Source organism: Podarcis cretensis (assembly GCF_951804945.1).
Source record: "Podarcis cretensis genome assembly, chromosome: 2".
NCBI classification, from domain to species: Eukaryota; Metazoa; Chordata; class Lepidosauria; order Squamata; family Lacertidae; genus Podarcis; species Podarcis cretensis.
The window spans coordinates 70,805,690-70,827,183 of record NC_137171.1 but is presented as its reverse complement, the minus strand read 5'-3'; the positions used below and the strand labels follow the sequence as shown (position 1 = coordinate 70,827,183).

Below are 21,494 nucleotides of genomic sequence, written 5' to 3'. Positions count from 1 at the left end.
TAGAAGTTTGCAGTAACTTTCTAGTGTTTGAACTCCTTAATGAAGATCCATTGGAGGCTGTTTTCTGGAGACAGTGCAGACAAGACATTGTTATTGGGAAGATAATTGGTGCCAGATAAACGTGGATACTCCATCATGTTTAGGTGGGGGTTTTTCTTTTTGCATTTTTCTTTTTAAAAATTGTAAACTGCCCTTGGACTGACTTGTAAGATAGGATAAATCTTAATTAAATTTAACATGAATTAGTAGGCTGCTCCCTCTGTTTCCTAACAGTGTGACAAATATCAAAATAGAATTTACCGGCTGTTGGCCACAGCATGCTTTTGTTGATAATATTTGAGTAAAATGTATAAAATTTGCTCTCAGTGCAATGCTCTTGAAGTGCCTATATCTTTTCTTGGTGTACCTGAAGCTACAATCCTGTGCACACCTGTCTTTGGGTAAAGCCTATTAGGTAGAATTCAGTGATGTGCTAAGTGAGGTATGGGGGCATAGAATGAGTTCCACATGAGCAGTGAGGCTCCCCACTCCTCCCCTTGTGTGCCCCCCATCAGCGTTTGAAACTCCCATTGTTCTAGTGTGTTTTGTAACAGGGAATTTCATTAGCGCAAGCAGTTTCTGAGCTCTGGGCACAGTACTGTGCATAAGATTTCAGATTAAAACTGCACAGTGCTGAAGGAAAGGAGGACCCTTTTCTGCCTCCCCACTTCCAGCCACTTCCTGAAGTCTGGAGAACAGAACCCTCTTAAGAATATTAGGGGGCGGGGCGGGCAGGGGAAGCATGGCTTTGTTTTTTGCAGTCTTCAGATAAGGACTAGACCATGTGAAAAATGAACATAAGATTTTAGCTGCAGTTCATTTTAAGCTTTGTATTCTTGTTATAAAAAAATGCACCTAGACATTCCATTGTTGTGCCCATAACCTAGGTTTAAGGTGCCATTTAGCTCCTAGCTTTCATATCTCAGTTTTTGCACTGCCCCCATGTACCTCTTAAATCTGTTCCGGGGGTTTTCCCAACCCTCCGAAGTCGCATAGCACAAGCAGCTCCCATTCTGTGCATGCAACAACTTAGTTGAATCCCACTCATTGAATACAGTGAGGACCCATCTTTGGGTAACTGTGTCTAGAATTGGGCTGAATGTTATCTGACAGCAAGCCTCTCTCCATTTGAACATTTGTAACGTGGCGCCATTTCTGAAAAACAAAAGTTCTATTGGAAAGCTTTCTCAAAATATTGTTACTGAGCTTCTTTGTGGAAGGATCTAAGCTTTTAATCCATCATCACCTCAGAAGAGTAGGAGCAGAATCTATACTTAGAGTATTGTTGGGACTGCAAGATGGAAATTTACTGAAAATTATAGCAAATTAGTGCTCTGAATAAGCCTGTACTCACTGAAGATTGTGAAACTTGCGGACTCTGCCTCTTCTTCCTTCCACTGCTTCCCTGCCATTAATCTGGCACAATATATGTAACTTAGGAATCTTATAAAAAGTGAATATTATGCACAGAGTTTTGAGACACATTTCTGTGGAAAGCAAAGGGCAGCAGAAAATTGTTTCATTTCCTGTTAGGAGTTATGCCAAGTCACTAGCATGGCCCTTTGGCAAAATTTGGGTCTTCCCACACAATGGCTTTGCTATGTCATGGCTTAAAGGCTGTTGTATAAATATGACGCATTGTGACTACCATAAGGACAAATTCTGCTCATGCTTGCAAAGATACCAGACCTCTGAAATATCATTGGTTCTTGACTAGTTTAGGAATAAGAAAATACAAATGTTATATGTGAGGGGTGGGAGCAGGGCAGAGGGGAGAATAAGAGCACAGGAGTTTCCATAACTGTAACTGGAAGTGTAAGTTTTATAGGTCCCCAGAATTGGAATCTCCTAAAAGAAAAAAAATAGGTTACAGTTTGAACAGGTATTTGGCTGGTGTCAGTTTTCTGTCTGTGGTTGCGGTGTGATTTGAGAGGTGATCCATGCTTCTTCTTTTTTTAAAAAAATTGCTGCCACATATTGTGGAAGTGCATGGTAAGGATGGCTGTCAGAAACTTTTCCAGTAGGAAAGAGACAAGAGATACAAAAAGTGGGGTATCACATGTGGCAGTTGGGTTTTTTAAGGCAAAGAGAAATTGAAACCATACACAAAGCAAACACAGCTTTTGTTTCTCCAGCGTAAAAGGGCAACAGCATCTTGGTGACCAAGTCCTGGAGCAGTCAGACTGCAGTTGCAATTTGCCCCTTGCCTCTTTGCTTTTAGCAAGCATAAGTATGCCAAATTCCACGGGAATAATAATAATAATAATAATTACTATTATTATTTATTTATACCCCGCCCATCTGGCTGGGTTTCCCCAGCCACTCTGTATGTTGTACAGTTATCTCTGAAAAGGGAATACTTCCAAGCACTGCCTCAAATTATAATTATATTGACATATTAACATTAGTAATTTTGATAAAGCTTTAATTAGCCATTGAAGTAGTGCATCAGGTGCCACTGCCATCAATCCACACACTCATCTTACTGTAGTGATGTTAAGCTGCTCTAGCCATGATAGGCCAGCGCTGACACTTTCTCCAGTAGGAGGAGGGCAGCACTGTAGCATCTGTGCATGTAACATGGGTATCTGAAAGGCAGTAACTCACTGTGGCATTCATGTTCTCTGGTACAGTACCTTCAAACTAGGGGACATAGTGGTAAGAAGACTGTATTATCTGTGCTCATGTGCCTGTTCCTTCAGTGTAGCCTGAGTCAAAATTCTAACAAGTGATTCACTTGGAAAAAATAGTTATTTGCCCCTGCTAAGTCACTAACTGCACAGATAATGCATTTTACTACTGGTGTCTTATTGATTGGCACCAGTTTTATGCTAATGTATCTTAAGTATGTGCCAGAGGTAGTTCCTCTTTGTTTTGTGTTTTGCTTTACTCTAGTAAATGTGTACATCTATTGCATTGTGCCCAATGAAGCTTCTGAGCTTATACAAAAGCACAGAATGTTAGTTGTTCAGGGAACTAAACAGTTTGCAGTTCAGTTCCTTTGAGGGAAATGTCAATATGGCTGTAGTTAGAAACTTTACAAGGGAGAGACTGAGTTCTTGGGGTGTAGAGGCTAGGTTTAAGAATGATGGTGATCAGGGAATGGATTGAGAAAGAGGAACCTGCATGAAGAGCCAGGTTGCTATGTTAGATGAGATTGGGACCTGAGACAAGAAGGGACTAATCAAAGAGACTGCTCCAAAGAAACTACTCAGCATTTAAGGCCAGGAGACACTCTGTGCTGTTGAGGGAGAGAGGAGCATTAGGTCAAGACACGGTGGTTAAAAGAAGTGGTTGCTAGCTCTAGAGCCTAAACCTGAATACAGTGTTACATTGGGTTACATACACTTCAGGTTACATACACTTCAGGTTACATACACTTCAGGTTACAGACTCCGCTAACCCAGAAATAATACCTCAGGTTAAGAACTTTGCTTCAGGATGAGAACGGAAATCGTGCTCCGGCGGCAGCAGGAGGCCCCATTAGCTAAAGTGGTGCTTAAGAACAGTTTCAGGTTAAGATTGGACCTCTGGAACGAATTAAGTACTTAACCCAAGGTACCACTGTAAGGGAATTCTACAAATTATGATTTCAGTTGTCACTGTAGCATTGTAACATGGCAACCCTAAGTGGGCAGCATGCGCCTGCAAGTCATGAATGAATGAATTTCATATTGATTTGGACTAACCAGCCAGTTCTTTGGTTGCAGTCTTCTTTCTGCTTTTGCACTTGATTTGTGGCAGCAAAACCTTGGCACAAACAGTGCCTGCACCACAGAGAACAGGGCTGTGCTACAGTGCAGGGCAGGTGGGATGAGTCGCTTGAAGTGTGCTTTGTATTATACTTTCTTTTACGGGCACCACCAAACTCAGCCCTTCATCTGTTTTGGGACTACAACTCCCATCATCCCTGACCACTGATCCTGTTAGCTAGGGATGGTGGGAGTTGTAGTCCCAAAACAGATGGAGGGCCAAGTCTGGGGGTGCCTGTTCTTTTAGAATAAGAGCAAAACTATGGCTGCAAAGAATCTGCTTGTTAGCGGACTTCCTCAACCCATATATACTTGAAGGCTTTTGTGATCTGAGCAACCTGCAGTAAACTGACTTGCTCCTGTAATCAAGTTTATTACCACAAAATATATCCATCCACACTTTTGAGAGAATTATTATTATTATTATTTATACCCTGCACATCTGGTCTAGTTGTAGACCAGGAATTAAATACTTTAAAAAGTCCATATAGCTGTTATTAACTTGAAATGCAAGAGAAATGGATTAAAGAAATATGCACTAGAAGAAGAGCAGCAATCACTTAAGTGGTGAATTTCACTGTCATTTCTGCTGTTGGGTTTTCTTCATGTTTGGCCTTGAAGTAAAAAGAGAGAGTACTGGCGGTCTTCTGAAATTATTTGTAGTAGTTTCTGCAGCTGTGGTGAAAATTCTTTCTTTTTTAAAATCATATTTGTAAATGCTTTGTAAATTACAAAGATTGCTGTAGAGATCCATACATTGTCAGTTGACATGTGATGTGTCTATAGCGAAAGGGGTGCTTGGAAAAAATGCAGTTTAAGGATTGTAAACTGTAGGGTTCTTCCACCAGTAAGATGATGTTTGAATATTGGGATTTGGACTGCTCTACTGGGTTTAACTAACTGAAATATGAGACACTTATCTGTTCCATTACCTCTCTTGAGCCAGAGTCTCCAAGCTCCTCATTTTATTATGCAGAACTGTGTGTTCAGTGTTTCAGATTGCATTGAAGTAGACCTTTAGGAACCATAGGATTGACAGATTGAATGGTATTTGTTGGCTATACCATTAGTGACTGCTTTGTACATTATTTTTGCCATGTTGTATGAATGGTTGACAATTTTATCTAGTCTGTTCTTCAGTGTCCAGCATTTTCTGTCAGTTTTAATATTTGCAGGAAATACTGACTTCTAGACTTCATAACTTTCTTCTGCAGGAAATAAGAAACATAATCTTACATCTTTTCTGGGTTTCTAAAAATTAGTAAAGACAGGAGGAAGATGTATGCTGCTGCTTTCCATTTAGCTCCTGAAATATTTTCTGAGACTGCCTCCTATAGCAGATTTCCACTTTACTTCAATATTAAACAACAAACAGTGACTGGTGTATGAATTGAAACAAAATACCCCTTAAGTCTTACTTCCTATTATTATAGAATCATAGAATCATAGAGTTGGAAGAGACCACAAGGGCCATCGAGTCCAACCCCCTGCCAAGCAGGAAACACCAACATTATGTATCTCAGTGCTCTGTTACAGAGCTCTAAAATTATTTTTACTCTTTGTTGTTGTTGTTGTTGTTTAGTTGTGTCCAACTCTTCGTGATCCCATGGACCAGAGCATGCCAGGCACTCCTGTCTTCCACTGCCTCCCGCAGTTTGGTTAAACTCATGTTGGTAGCTTCGAGAACACTGTCCAACAATCTCGTCCTGTCGTCCCCTTATCCTTGTGCCTTCAATCTTTCCCAACATCAGGGTCTTTTCCAGAGAGTCTTCTCTTCTCATGAGGTGGCCAAAGTATTGGAGCCTCAGCTTCAGGATCTGTCCTTCCATTGAGCACTCAGGGCTGATTTCCTTCAGAATGGATAGGTTTGATCTTCTTGCAGTCCATGGGACTCTCAAGAGTCTCCTCCAGCACCATAATTCAAAAGCATCAGTTCTTCGGCGATCAGCCTTCTTTATGGTCCAGCTCTCACTTCCATACATCACTACTGGGAAAACCATAGCTTTAACTATACAGACCTTTGTCGGCAAGGTGATGTCTCTGCTTTTTAAGATGCTGTCTAGGTTTGTCATTGCTTTTCTCCCAAGAAGCAGGCGTCTTTTAATTTCGTGACTGCTGTCACCATCTGCAGTGATCATGGAGCCCAAGAAAGTAAAATCTCTCACTGCCTCCATTTCTTCCCCTTCTATTTGCCAGGAGGTGATGGGACCAGTGGTCATGATCTTCGTTTTTTTGATGTTGAGCTTCAGACCATATTTTGCGCTCTCCTCTTTCACCCTCATTAAAAGGTTCTTTAATTCCTCCTCACTTTCTGCCATCAAGGTTGTGTCATCTGCGTATCTGAGGTTGTTGATATTTCTTTCGGCAATCTTAATTCTGGCTTGGGATTCATCCAGTCCAGCCTTTGAAAGAAAACTAATGAATTTTATTTTCCTTGATGTGGTTAATTTTTGTCTGCACAGTCCTTGCAATACTAATTTAATTTACTGGCTTTCTTTAAATAAGCTCCAGTTACAGATAGGTAGCCGTGTTGGTCTGCCATAGTCAAAACAAAATAAAAAAATTCCTTCCAGTAGCACCTTAAAGACCAGCTAAGTTAGTTCTTGGTATGAGCTTTCGTGTGCATGCACACTTCTTCAGATATTCGTGTGTATCTGAAGAAGTGTGCATGCACACGAAAGCTCATACCAAGAACTAACTTAGTTGGTCTTTAAGGTGCTACTGGAAGGAATTTTTTTATTTTGTTTAAATAAGCTGTTTACTTTAAAAACCTCTCTCAAATATGGGATGGGAAGTGCTGGTACAGCTGTTGGTGGATCACTATTATACCTCTACTCCACAATGGTATTTCTCCTAAGTGTTCAAGCAGAGGGAAATCTCTCTTCAGTGTAAGCTAAGCATCACACCAGCTGTTGCTGAATACAGGGTGATCTGACCTCTCTTTTATTTCATGAAAAGCTTTATATAGAATGTACACATTTAGTGCACATTAATATCATTTGCACAGCTTTATACGTCAAATTACTTTCATTATGCTTATCTTACAATTTAACTCCCAACCCCATCCAGTTTCAAAGTATTACACGATCTCCCTCTGTTTCCTTGAAATCATTTTTTTGTCTTTGATACTGAATTATCAGGTCCCAGCTGCTCAAATAACGTCTGTTTGATACTCTATTGTAATTGGTCTACTGTAGTAGGACATTGATTGCTTTTCCGTGTTTACAAAGAGCATTGTAGCTATAGTGATCATTTATTTTAAAATATTTTTTCAATTGAAACACAGCTCTTGATAAAATTAGAATATAGTCCACGGGCTTTAATTCTACTCTGAACTGAACTGAACTGAAATAGTTCATCATTTATTCCTAACACTATCTTCTAGTATCTGACGGTCGTTGGGTTTTTTTGCATATTCTCACCACATATAATAAAAGTCTCTGTTATAGCTCTTCCAAATTTTTCAGGCTGCTAAACACCATTGTGAATTAATTTTGAATCAGATTTCTTTAAAGCAGACTGTCACTGAGAAGTGTGAGCCTTTTGTATAAAGGCATGTCCCCATCTCCTCTGGGACTTAACTCTGTAGTTTTCTATTCCACTTCCCCATATGAACTTTTCTATCCACTTTCTGAGTGTTTAGTGATTTCCCATAAAATTCATTTGCTAAAACTAAATTTTCAAATTCTATGTTTTCTTAAATAGTCTTTGAGGTAAGCTGCTGCAATTTTGTCGCTTTTACAATCGTACTGTGGAGTGCTGGCAAAAGCTAATGGCGATTTTAGTCCAAAATATCTGGAGAGTGCAAGGTTGAGGTGACTGGCATAGACAATGGGACCTTGGAGGAAATTTTGTTCTTCTTGCTTTAAAAAATGGTGAAAACTGTGTTTGACTGACAGCCTCACTTTGCTAACATCTTGTGCTCTCTTCTTTTTTCTTTCCTCATCAGATGTTCTCCCTCTTACCCCAAAACTCCAAATTCACCAGTTTCTAATCCATAACCTCTTTTTCTCAGGTTTTAGATGATACCCGCTTAACACTTCCTGTCTTCAGTTATGTTTAGATGTCAGGAGGAATGGGCTCTGTCAGCAGTTACCAATTATTTGTTGACAGCCTTATGATCCACTAAAGTAGAATTTGATCTCCTGTGACACATAAATACTCATAAACTGTTTCAGATGTAGTTGAGACAGTGCCGGTGCCAGGCTATTTTGTGCCCTAGGCAAGGCTAACTACTTGCACGTACACACACACACACACACACACCAATTGTTAACTTCAGTTTTCAAAAAAAGGGAATGAAAGGCATAAAACTTGAAACTGCTAAATTTATTTTAAATTGCAAGAATAAGTACAGTGGTACCTCTGGTTATGTACTTAATTCGTTCCAGAGGTCCGTTCTTAACCTGAAACTGTTCTTAACCTGAAACACCACTTTAGCTAATGGGGCCTCCTGCTGCTGCCACGCCACTGCCGCACAATTTCTGTTCTCATCCTGAAGCAAAGTTCTTAACCCGAGGTACTATTTCTGGGTTAGCGGAGTCTGTAACCTGAAGTGTATGTAACCCGAGGTACCACTGTAATGCAACCATCTTTGATTATCTTCCTCAAATACAAAAAGTGTTTTAGCACACAAATCATTGTGAATAATTTTGTAAATTTTATTGTTAAAATTTTAAGTCTCTTAAACGTTTCAATTTTAGGCACATTAAAACCTCACTTTGTGTGCCTTTTCCTCTCCAAAGTTTGTTACCAGTTCCTTCAGGTTAAGTGCAGGTGATGCTTGGGCATGTTCAATTGATATAGTTGCCAAGCCAACTAGCTTCTTTTGCAATTTATTTTGCTTTTTTGGTCTGTTTTGACACCACTAACTAGGCAGGCTAGTGTTTTCAGTAGCAAGTAAGTTTTCTGTAAAAAGGGGGGGGGGGAATTATAGCAGTCTGCAGAAAACTGTAAATATATATATCATTACAATTGGGTCAGAGAGTGGAAGGGCTAATGGAAGTTCCTAGGTTTATCACTTCAACTCCCAAACATTAACTCTCACTCAAAGTCTTATTGCCAAATAGTGAAAATCATTTCTGTACTTCCTGTTATGAGTTACAAACACTTTAGACTGCTTTTGTAAATGGTAAGAACTGAAACTATTAACCTGGGCTCTTAACTTGTAAACATAGATGTGAATTTATTGGCTGATCTTCATGTTATCTTAATGGCCATGGAATAGAAATACAGGGGTTCGTTTTGAGAGGGGATAATTTTTCTCTGCCTATACAACCGTAGATATCTTATAAAACCAGAATAATTTAAGATGTTTCTCTTTCCTCTCTCATACACAATAAACAGCATGAGAGTCTCTTCCACCAAGCTTATCATACATTTTTGTGGCCTCTTCAGATTGTTCAGGTACTGTTGCTTTGGGTGTTTCTTAATAAGCAACTCCCCCTCAAAATTCAATTAACATTTGTCTGAAAGTAATAATTCACTGGCAAGCTCAGTTAAAACTACAGCTCCAGTTGACCCCCAACCAGTTCTTTTTTAATTTCTTCTGTGCATAGAAATGTGCAATTCTGGTGCACTTGGACTGATTCTTATGTAATGGATGTCAGTGGAAATGCTTCAGTATGATGAAGCATAGTCCAGTTCACAGCTGTAATATGTGACTGTTCTTTAACCAGGTTAAAGTACTCTTGTAGTACTTTTGGTTCCGTAATGTATCTAGTGGTATTCATTTGGTGGCTGTAATGTAAGAACCAACCCTCTGGTTCACATAGGCAACTTTTAGGTCTTGTAACCCTTTTAAAAAAGCTACTGTATTCCAAAGTGCAAAATGTATTAGCTGTAAGCTTGTTACAGTAGATATATATATATAGATAGATAGATAGATATAGATATAGATATAGATAGATATAGATAGATATAGATATATATATAGATATATGATTACAAAGTAGCATGTACTGATTACAATTACTTGTATTAATGTTTCCTTTAAAAAAGATTATTCAACTACAACAATTTTCTTCAACCTTGGATTACCAGATGGTGTTGCACTACAATTCCCATCATCACTGACAGTTGGCTAAGTTAGCTGAGGGTAATGAGGGTTGTAGTGGTTCAGCATTTGGATACGAGGTTGAAGAACAGTGGATTAAAATACCTTTTGAATTTTATGTTGTGATTAGAGTAGTATCTTCATTCCTGGGCTGCAAGCTGATATTCGTTGCCAGTGCCAGAGTTTTGAGTGCTCAGTAGATCAGGTTCTGTAAGCTCCTTTGAAGGTGTGTGTATGATACTTGATAAACAACTGAGCAGTTGCTAGTGTATGTAGTGGCATGTAGAAAATGCCAGTGCCAAAAGACCCCTCATCCCTATTGCCGCTTATTCTGTAAATGTGCTTATTGACTCATAGAATCATAGAATCATAGAGTTGGAAGAGATTGCAAGGGCCATCGAGTCCAACCCCCTGCCAAGCAGGAAACACCATCAGAGCACTCCTGACATATGGTTGTCAAGCCTCTGCTTAAAGACCTCCAAATAAGGAGACTCCACCACACTCCTTGGCAGCAAATTCCACTGTCGAACAGCTCTTACTGTCAGGAAGTTCTTCCTAATGTTTAGGTGGAATCTTCTTTCTTGTAGTTTGGATCCATTGCTCCGTGTCCGCTTCTCTGGAGCAGCAGAAAACAACCTTTCTCCCTCCTCTATGTGACATCCTTTTATATATTTGAACATGGCTATCATATCACCCCTTAACCTCCTCTTCTCCAGGCTAAACATGCCCAGCTCCCTTAGCCGTTTCTCATAAGGCATCGTTTCCAGGCCTTTGACCATTTTGGTTGCCCTCCTCTGGACACGTTCCAGTTTGTCAGTGTCCTTCTTGAACTGTGGTGCCCAGAACTGGACACAGTACTCCAGGTGAGGTCTGACCAGAGTGGCACTATTACTTCCCTTGATCTAGATGCTATACTCCTATTGATGCAGCCCAGAATTGCATTGGCTTTTTTAGCTGCTGCGTCACACTGTTGGCTCATGTCAAGTTTGTGGTCAACCAAGACTCCTAGATCCTTTTCACATGTACTGCTCTCAAGCCAGGTGTCACCCATCTTGTATTTGTGCCTCTCATTTTTTTTGCCCAAGTGCAATATTTTACATTTCTCCCTGTTAAAATTCATCTTGTTTGTTTTGGCCCAGTTCTCTAATCTGTCAAGGTCGTTTTGAAGTGTGATCCTGTCCTCTGGGATGTTAGCCACCCCTCCCAGTTTGGTGTCATCTGCAAATTTGATCAGGATGCCCTTGAGTCCATCATCCAAGTCGCTGATAAAGATGTTGAATAAGACCGGGCCCAAGACAGAACCCTGTGGCACTCCACTAGTCACTCTTCTCCAGGATGAAGAGGAACCATTGATGAGCACCCTTTGGGTTCGGTCAGTCAGCCAGTTACAAATCCACTGAGTGGTAGCATAATCAAGACTGCATTTTACCAGCTTCTTTACAAGAATATCATGGGGCACCTTGTCAAATGCTTTGCTGAAATCAAGGTAGGCTACATCCACTGCGTTCCCTTCATCTACCAGGCTTGTAATTCTGTCAAAAAACGAGATCAGGTTAGTCTGACATGACTTATTTTTCAGAAATCCATGCTGACTATTGGTGATCACAGTATTCCTTTCTAGGTGCTCACAGACTGTTTGCTTAATGATCTGCTCCAGAATCTTCCCTGGTATTGATGTCAGACTGACTGGGCGGTAATTATTTGGGTCCTCTCTTTTCCCCTTTTTGAAAATAGGGACAACATTTACCCTCCTCCAGTCTGCCGGGACTTCGCCTGTTCTCCAGGAATTCTCAAAGATGACTGCCAGTGGTTCTGAGATCACATCTGCCAGTTCTTTTAATACTCTTGGATGCAGTTCATCTGGCCCTGGAGACTTGAATACATCTAAACTAGCCAAGTATTCTTGTACTATCTCCTTAGTTATTCTGGGCTGTGTTTCCTCTGCTGAATCATTTGCTCCAAATTCTTCAGGTCGGGCATTGTTTTCTTTATCAGAGAAGACTGAGGCAAAGAAGGCATTGAGGAGTTCAGCCCTTTCTGTGTCCCCTGTTTGCATTTCACCATCTTCTCCTCTGAGTGACCCCACTGTTTCTTTGTTCTTCCTTTTGCTACGAACATACCCATAAAAGCCTTTTTTGTTGCTTTTAACCTCTCTAGCAAGCCTGAGTTCATTCTGTGCTTTAGCTTTTCTGACTTTGTGTCTACACGTGCTGGCTATTTGTTTGAATTCCTCTTTGGTGGTTTCCCCCCTTTTCCATTTTTTGTACACATCCTTTTTTAATCTTAACTCAGTTAAAAGTTCTTTAGATAGCCACCCTGGCTTCTTTAGGCACCTTCCATCTTTCCGTCTCATTGGTATTGCCTGAAGTTGTGCTTTTACTATCTCCCTCTTAACAAACTCCCAGCCATCATGAACTCCCTTTCCTTTCAGTATTACTGTCCATGGGATCTCACCCAGCACTTCCCTAAGTTTTATGAAGTCGGCTTTCTTAAAGTCAAGAAATTGAGTCCTAGTATGCTTGTCTGCTCCTTTCCGCTGTATAGTCAACTTCAGAAGAGCATGATCACTCGCGCCTAATGATCCTTCCACTGCTACCCCCACTAACCAGGTCATCAACATTGGTTAGGACCAGATCTAAAATGGCTGTTCCTCTTGTTGCTTCTCCCACTTTCTGGACAATGAAGTTGTCTGCAAGGCCAGTGAGGAATTTGTTTGACCTTATGCTCTTGGCTGAGTTTGACATCCAACAAATATCCGGGTAATTGAAGTCCCCCATTACTACTATCTCCCTTCCTTTTGCATGCTTGGCCATCTGTTCCAGGAAGGCATCATCTATGTCCTCCGTTTGGCTTGGGGATCTATAGTAAACTCCCACAATGAGATCCCTGTTATTCTTCTCTCCCTTAATTTTGACCCAAATGCTCTCACTTTGGCTTTGAGGTTCTAAATCTTGGATCTCTTCACAGGTATACACATCCCTGACATATAACGCCACTCCTCCTCCTTTCTTGTCTGGTCTGTTTCTCTGAAATAGATTGTATCCCTCCATTATTACATTCCAGTCGTGGGAGTTATCCCACCAGGTTTCAGTGATGCCTATTATGTCATATTTAGTTTGCTGTACCAAGAGCTCAAGCTCATCTTGTTTATTTCCCATGCTTTGCGCATTAGTGTACAGACATTGAAGTCCATTAATCATTCCCCCGTGTCTCTTATTTAAGGATTTTTTTCTCCCACCACTAGGTCTGCGTGCTGTTTGCTCCATTTGGTCTATGACATTTGGATGATCATCTTCATCAATTGATAGACTCCTACCTTCAGGAGCACTGTCTCCCTCACCCACATTAGTCAGTTTAAAGCCCTCCTGATGAGGTTTCTGAGATTTTTGGCAAAAACATTCCTCCCAACCGTTGTGAGGTGCAGCCCATCGCTTGCCAGAAGTCCATCTTCAAGAAACTGCAGTCCGTGATCTAAGAATCCAAACCGTTCCTGTTTACACCATTTGCGAAGCCAGCTGTTCACTTCCACTATTTTTCCCTCTCTCCCTGGGCCACGTCGTTCAACTGGGAGGACAGATGAGATGACAATTTGTGCATTTAATTGCTTCAATTTCCTGCCCAGAGCCTCATAGTCTCTTTTGATCTTCTGGAGGCTATTGCTTGCAGTGTCATTGGTTCCCACATGAACCAAGAGGAAGGGGTATTTGTCAGTGGGTTTTATGATTCCTTGCAGACGTTCAGTTACATCTTGGATCTTAGCCCCGGGGAGACAGCACACTTCCCGAGACATCTTGTCAGGCCCACAGATCACTGCTTCTGTTCTCCTCAGTAGGGAATCCCCTATCACCACTACACGCCTCTTCTTAGGTTTGGTCGGGGTTCTTCCGTGAGCTGTCCGTTCCAAGGTCGCCTGCACATTCCCTGAGGACTGACTTTGCTGCTTGTCTTCATATACCTGATCGACTGTAATGAGGGAGAGATCCTCAAATGGAGTCTGCTCTTCGTCTTCCATGCTAGGGGAGAGGACCTCAAAGTGATTGTGTATTTCTAAACAATCAGAGCGAACCCTGGGCCTCCTACTTCTTTGAGTCACGTTTCTCCATATATCTGGCTCCTGTGTTGGTGAACTAGCCTCCTTCTCAGGGAAGTCCCCTGTCTCCTCTTTGGTGGAGACGGTGTGCTCTGTTGCTTCCAAGAAGAGCTCCAGCTCTCTAATTCTTTGGAGCGTAGCTACACGTTCCTCCAGTTGCTGGACTTTGTCTTTTAAGAGGGCAACCAACATGCAATTGCTGCAAGTAAAGCTGCCTGCAACCTTTGGCAAGATGGCAAACATTGCGCAGGAACCACAGGCGACTGCAGCTGTTCCCTCACTCTCCATCTTGAGAATGTGTCGTTGGGGGTGGCTACAGCGGTCCTCCATCATAAGAAGCGTGCAGACAGGACAAATAACTCCCCCCAAAAAACCCTAGGTCTCCCCCAACAAACGTTTGAGACTAGCTCCCCTAAATCTAAGAGATGGATTAAACTCGTTCATTCACTGTTCCATATCGGTCGTATGAGGATATTTCACCAACTGACAGCCAGCTAAAAACTGGTACACACATAGCTTGTAACATTTTGATTGTTGAAGAAACCTAAAAATGGCAAACAAACCACTGTTGTTAAACTTTGGAGGTTAAGCCTACATCATAATATTGGTCAGTAGTCATTCACATAGTGAACTAAGTAGATGGATGAAATGTGAAGCTATGGGAGCTTTTTTATCACATACCCGAAAGGAGCCTCTTTTGGGGGAAGAGAGCATTTAAGTGCTAGCCAACCATGTGAGTCTGAAAAATGGGACAGGCCTTACATACGTCCCTCTTCATTTGCTTTAACAAGTTCCCTACCTGGCAACGAGGGAAAAGGACATATCTATGCTTGCAGAATGCAAACTGTGTCCAGTAGCTTAATATAAGCCATAGATAAACAGAACAGCTATCACAAGTGCATCCTTGCCTGCGGCCATGAGACTTTCCAAAGTAGTGCCCTTACTAATCGGCTTTACACAAGATCACTGGCCAAATTAGAGCTCTGCAGAAGCCACCAATCTGTTTGGCAGTTAGACTAGACTGAAATCATTTTTGTCTACCTCAGTCATCTTCTATTTTAGCCTCCTGTTGAAATATCAAAAGCATGCCCTTGCTGTGAAAGGGGAGATGAAGCATGCACCTCTCAGGGCAACTTTGGGGCACAGTTGGCTCAATCTGTTTTGTAAAAAGCGGGGGACTTTCAAAAATTGTATCAGAAGCTTGTCAGAAACATACTCATGAAATTCATATTATAAACCAAGGCTTGAGAGGTAGTTTGCAAGCTCCTTGCTCTTCTGTGTTTATGCTTTGCTTGTTAGTAGCAAATGGTAGACCTAAAACATTGACCTTTCCCCTTCTCCTCATGACTAATTAGTGTTTCCCTTATCACATCACCTAACATGCAACAGTTGCATCTTCAGTGATGAAAGCCTGCTTTTTATTTTGAAATGCCTTTTCTTCCAGTTATTCAGTGAACCTTTTTCTACAACTTACCTGTCAGTTCAACATTTACGTGAATTGAAGGATGCTTTATTGGGCACAAGTACATGAGATGGCTCAAACGGAAGGCATGGGATGTTTTTGAACTAATTCCTTGCTGGCATAGAGGAGTAATGCTTTAAGTAAAGGATGGGCTTACCTTATTAAAAGATCTAGATTGCTCTGAATAGCTGGTAGGTCATTGCTCTCTCAGTTTTGGTCACGAACCTCTTAAGAAATTATTGTCTTGTCAAGATCATTGATAAAATACAGAAGTGTGTAAAAAGAGTACTGCATGTGTGTGTCTGTGTATAACTCATAGCTACATGGTAGACTTTGTACTGGGGCTGATGCAAGTGACCTGGCTAAGTTTTATGCAATCTTCTCTGTTTTGCAGACCATTGGCACATGCTTTCTTACTAAGACATCTGAGTGGTAGAGATTTTGCTCCTTGAGAAACTCCTCCTTCCACCCCATGCAGCTCACCCCCAGCTCCAAGTGTGCGACTGGTGCCCTACGCAATGTGTGTTTGTCAAACCATGGAGGTGGGGAAGCATGGCAAGAACGCATCCCACACAGGAGGCCGAGGGGTCCTTCTGGAGCCTTTCATCCATCAGGTTGGTGGCCACAGCAGCATGATGCGCTACGATGACCACACTGTGTGCAAGCCTCTCATCACCAGAGAACAGCGCTTCTATGAGTCCCTGCCTCCAGAAATGAAGGAATTCACACCTGAATACAAAGGTAAGCTCCCAAAATCTTTGGAGAATCTCATTTAAATCCAGAGCATTTTGGTGTATCTGGAGGGCACTCTTCTATCAATAATAATAATAATAATAGTAATAATAGTAATAGTAATAATAATAATAATTTATTATTTCTACCCTGCCCATCTGGCTGGGTTTTCTGAGCCACTCGGGGCGGCTTTCAATAGAACCTTAAAAACAGAATAAAACTTCAGACATTAAAAACTTCAACTGTGCTGTGAATGTATACATAGGGTGGTGTCCTACAAATTAGTTCTGTTAGTGCAAGTACTTCTGGTTGCACAACAGAAAAGTCCCCTCTTCTTCCCGCATGCCTCATAAAACTATCCTGAAGGCTCCCCCAATCTGATCTGAGGGTGTGGCGGGAGAGAAGAGGGAGGGAAGATCCATTGCACAAATTGAAATCTAATGGAACTATTTCATTACATACTATCCATAAGATCACTGTGAAACTTTCCCATGTATTTTCAGACAATGCATGGACGAGAACAATTTGTTCATATGCTTAGGCAGTCATAATATCTTATTAATGGCATTGCTGGCTGGCAGTACTTCTAAAGCCCAGTTGGGTTTAGTTTCAAAGTCATATAAGCCCTACATAGTTCACTTAGACTTACTTCCCGGTAACTGTGCTCAGGATTCTAGTCTTAAGTCTGGCTTATATCCTTTGAATCTCATAGTGGAGTGATCCAGTGACCATCGTCTCCTGGAGAAAGTAACATATGAGGCACTAAGACCATGCTGCTTTCTGGTGGAAATTTATGCGAGTATGGCAACTAAAAAACAAGACTTTGAGGCAATGTGCATTTTCCCCTCCCTGTAATTTTGGACACAAAACTGTTCTGCATGGAGGATTCTGATGTGTATTAACTGGGCCTTACTTGTGTAGTTTCAAATGAGTCTTAAGAGAGAAATTTCTTTTTCACATCACCTCTTTTGCCATATATTGAAAGAGATAATTTAATTTTTTTGCTGATAATAATCAGCTAAACAGTTTGAGGATCTATACAACTTTGTAACATGCAGAAAACAGCATTATTAGAGAAACCAAAGACTAGAACTGAGGGAAGTCGGGGGGGTGGGGGTTCTGTGGGGGGGAGGAAAAATGGGGGGGGGGATAAGGATATGTTTTTGGATAATATGTCTTGTTATAATTTTGAATAAAAAAAATTAAAAGAAAGAGTTAATTTTCTAACTTTAAAACGTAACCATTCCATCTTAGTAAGTTTTCCTTGTAGCTGCAACTTGGAGCTTAGGCCTTTCTAGAGTTTCTTTCACCTAGGACACCATATTGGCTACTCCTGCTATTAGCAAGTCTAGATCTCCCACAATAGGACTGAACCTGCCAGGTTGGCCTTTAGGGCCCTGTGAGTTGTCAAGGCAGATGCAGCACCGTGAGATACAAATAAATCCCATGGTGCAATACAGCATCTCTGTCCTGCCTTTGAGAAAGTCTTGCACGCATCTGATATTGCTCCCAACCTTGCTGATTTCTCTTGAGCACCTTCTTTGATTCCCGCCCCCCCTTTTGTATATGTGTCTATAATCTTATCTGTTTTCACTTGTGTTTCCGCCTCTGTTTTGGCTGTCTGGTTCTTTAAAACTACTTAGCCCTGAGAACACCTTGCACAGCCTTATGGTACTAGCCTGTACATATCTACGCCAAGTCACTCCATTGATTTATGTGGGATTTACAAGTAATGCTTTATAGGATTGCAGCTGTGATAACTAACAACAAGCATTTGTTATTTGCAAAAGTTGTGAGGGCTTGGAAATGGTGTTTGGAAGGTGGGGCAATTGTAGTAGTCTGCTGCTGTATTTTTAATGCAGAGGCTATAAAGCTGTTGATACTAAATAAATTCTGTGTTTAATAAAACTAAAGTAGAAAGAATTAATGTTCTTAAATTCATACAGAAAGCAGATGGGCTGTCATGAATAGGCACATCATTCTTTATAGATGAAGCTGTACAGAAAAAGCCTGTCACAGAAGAAAACAATCTGCCCCATGTTATAGCAAAGGAGGGTGACTCTTCTTTAATAATATGTTGCTCTTGAATGGATCAGAAGATCAGGCACATTTTTCTATTACTGCTGTTGGGAAAATGTGACAAGGAAAGCCAGTCTTAATTTCAATTCACGTACAACAAAATTCAATTTATACTGAAATAGCCTTTTTCACAAGAGAAAATAGGTTGCATCTCAGCCTGGAGTCATTCCAGTTAATATTAAGAAGCTGTGCCAGAAAATGGACAAGAGTGACTTATGAATGCACTCTTTGGGCACAGACTATGCAGATAATGGCTAGAGCTAAGCCTATACTAGATGTGCTTAAATACTTAATGTGCCTTCATGGGACAAACTCTTGACTCCAAAATACATTTCAGTTATTTTTATTTACCATCAGAATGTCATTTCTACCCTGTATTTCTCCTTTTTGAAACGGAGGTGGTTTGAAAAGGGAATCTTTGAAAGCCTATAATTTGAAACTCAGTGTTTTCAAGATACTATACCATGCTCATTTTATTTACCTGTGTAGTAAACTTTTACTTATAGAAACTATTACTGTTGCATCAAGTAGACCAGAGACAGTCATATATTCTCAAGGGCCACTCTGTTACATACATGTTGCATACAAAATCCAAAAGAGCGGTAACTTTATAAAGTGTATAATTTTTCTTTCTTGCACATAATCCTCCCCCCCCCCACTACTAAGAAATTTCATGTGAGGAATGCCACATGTGGCTTGTGTCTGGCAGGTGTGGTGTCTGTCTGTTTTGAGGGAGACAGTGATGGCTACATTAACCTGGTAGCATACCCCTACGTGGAGAGTGAAGCCTTGGAGCAGGAAGATGTACCAGAGAGGGACCAGCCACGTCGCAAACACTCTCGCAGAAGCCTCAACAGGTCTGGCAGTGGCAGTGAGCACAAAGAGGAGAGAGCAGGACTGGCCAGTGACACATCAGAAAGGTACCATGTATTTCAGTTGTTTTTCATTAGTTCAGACATAGCTTTTCAGAAGTTACTTCCCTTAAACAACATTTCACTCCCTTTTTTGGCAAAATGTTCCCCAGTAAAGTTACTGTAATCTTGTACATGCTCGCTGGACATCTATTTCCTGAGATCCTAACAATTATGCAAAGAAGGCTCTCATACTGCAAGTATGAGAATGGTGCAGAATGCCCCCATCTCCTACAGAATTACTCTTGCAAAGCAACTAAATTTAGTAGCCCAAATGCTAATCTCTGTTGTAATCTAATTCCTAGCAAAGCTCTTATTTGTGATACCATATTGTGCCAACAGCTTCCAGGACACGAAGAGCCTCAAGAGCTGGCATTCAGATGTTCCATTTCAGATGCTAGATGGAAATAGCAGCGTGAGTTCTGAAAAGATCACATTTAACCCGTGGAGTCTGCGTTGCCACAAGCAACAGTTGAGCCGCATGCGCTCAGAGTCCAAGGAACGTAAGCTCTACAGTATCCTCCCAAAGGCATAGTGTGTACTGACTGCATGCTCACAAGGTCTTTGTTGGGGACTAAGAGGGGTGGCTGACTGCCACTGTCATCTGTTTGTTTTGGGAGGCAATGGAAGAGTGTGCCTTCGGGGGTGACTGACACCCTGCCAGTAAACCCTGCTTGGAGCATTTTCATCTTTAAAAGACCTACCCTGCCCTGGTAGGCTGAATTGTGAGTCGGCATAACTAGTGTTTTTCTGTGGCCTTCAGTCTATGGTTACCAGATTTTTTTCAGTGAATCTGGGGACACTTTTTTTGCAGCAGCCAAGGGATTAAAAGACAGTGGCGTCCGGATTATTAGTAGGGAGCATCATTTTGTAAACATATGTAGTTTCCATGGCAACCAGATCCAGGTTCCTTGGTTATGGATGGAGGGTGGGTAGTGGGGGGCCAAGGTTCAGCCCAAGCGCCTATCAGCTGCTCCGGGAGGCTTTGAGTGACCAGGGGGTCGGGTGCAAGCGTAGTTTGGGCGTGTGCTGCTTGCTGCCTGGGGCTTGCCTTGCACACACAGACATTGTCAAAGCTGCCAATGCTGTAACATGGGCATAAATCGGGGAACATTAATTAGAATCCGGGGTCATTCCGGAGACAGATTGGTGAATCCAGGGACATCTGGTAACCCTACTTCAGTCACTGTTTTCTTGTTTGGCCACCTCCTGTAGCCCAGCACCAGGACCCAAATATCAGTTCTGGAGTGGAAAGTCTGCTCTTGCTTTAAAAATGGGAGCTTTTCTTCTTATGGTATTAAACTAGGCTTTCTCTTCCTTGGCTTGTCCCCTGCCCCTGAAGATGAAATGCTTGTTTCTTCCTTTTATCATTGGGGGTGGAGGTTTCATATATTTGTTTTTGTTCTTTCCTGTCTTGTTCTCTTTTTTGTCAGAGTTAAGATCTTTACCAGTGCATTTTCTGGAATGAAAGAGGGGGGTCTTAGAATTTCTGTAGAAACCAATTAAAGCAGTTCTAGGAATGCCGAGTTTAAAGAAACAAATTTACCTTTACTGGCTCCTTAGAATTCCTTTTACTGGAGAACGTGGTACACCATTTCAAATTTCCCTGTGTGCTTGACTTGAAAATGGGGACCAGGCAGCACGGGGATGATGCATCTGAGGAGAAAGCTGCTCGGCAGATGAAGAAGTGTGCCCAGAGCACCTCGTCCACACTAGGCGTGCGGGTTTGTGGAATGCAGGTACCGTATAAGCTGCTAGCAAAACTTCTGTTGCATGATTTATAGCCAGGGCTGATACCTGTGCAAGGGGGCATGTAATAATATTTGGCAACCGCTTAGAATACAGAGAATCTCTGCTTTTTTAAAAAAACTATGTGTGTAATTTATAATAATATAGTCTCTCTCCCACAAATGCACATTTCTAGTCTTCATAGAGAGGTTTGAAAACTTTCCAGCACTGACTGCAAAAGGCTTCAATATCTGCCCTCTTTGTCAAAGTGTGACATTATCCCCCATGTTCAGGTATGCAATTAAGTGGGGGGGGGGAGTGGAGCAATGCTTAGCAGTCATTAGCATAAAGTGGTTTACAATGCACTCCTATGCAGATCTACTCAGAAGTAAATCCCATTGATTTTAATGAGGTTTATTGCAATATAAGTGGGTATAGGACTGCTGTCTTACTTCCTGGTTAGCATAGGGCTGTGCTTTGGTGTGTGGAGTTGGTGGCAAATATTAAAAAGGTAAAGGTACCCCTGCCCGTACAGGCCAGTCTTGACAGACTCTGGGGTTGTGCGCCCATCTCACTCAAGAGGCCGGGGGCCAGCGCTGTCCGGAGACACTTCCGGGTCACGTGGCCAGCGTGACAAAGCTGCTCT

At 41.5% G+C, this 21,494-nt stretch overlaps 1 protein-coding gene across 3 annotated transcripts in view; it reads left to right on the top strand.

Moving 5' to 3' along the window:
* The window catches only part of IP6K1 (inositol hexakisphosphate kinase 1), a 34,394-nt gene that overhangs the window by 5,800 nt on the left and 7,100 nt on the right, over window positions 1-21,494 (top strand). For all 3 annotated transcript variants that reach the window (XM_079964348.1, XM_079964347.1, XM_079964349.1), the window contains exons 2-5: window positions 15,793-16,139; window positions 18,919-19,129; window positions 19,463-19,635; window positions 20,684-20,859. In XM_079964348.1, the coding sequence (XP_079820474.1) occupies window positions 15,917-16,139; window positions 18,919-19,129; window positions 19,463-19,635; window positions 20,684-20,859 (783 nt within the window). In that variant the 5' untranslated portion in view covers window positions 15,793-15,916. The remainder of the gene's footprint in view (window positions 1-15,792; window positions 16,140-18,918; window positions 19,130-19,462; window positions 19,636-20,683; window positions 20,860-21,494) is intronic.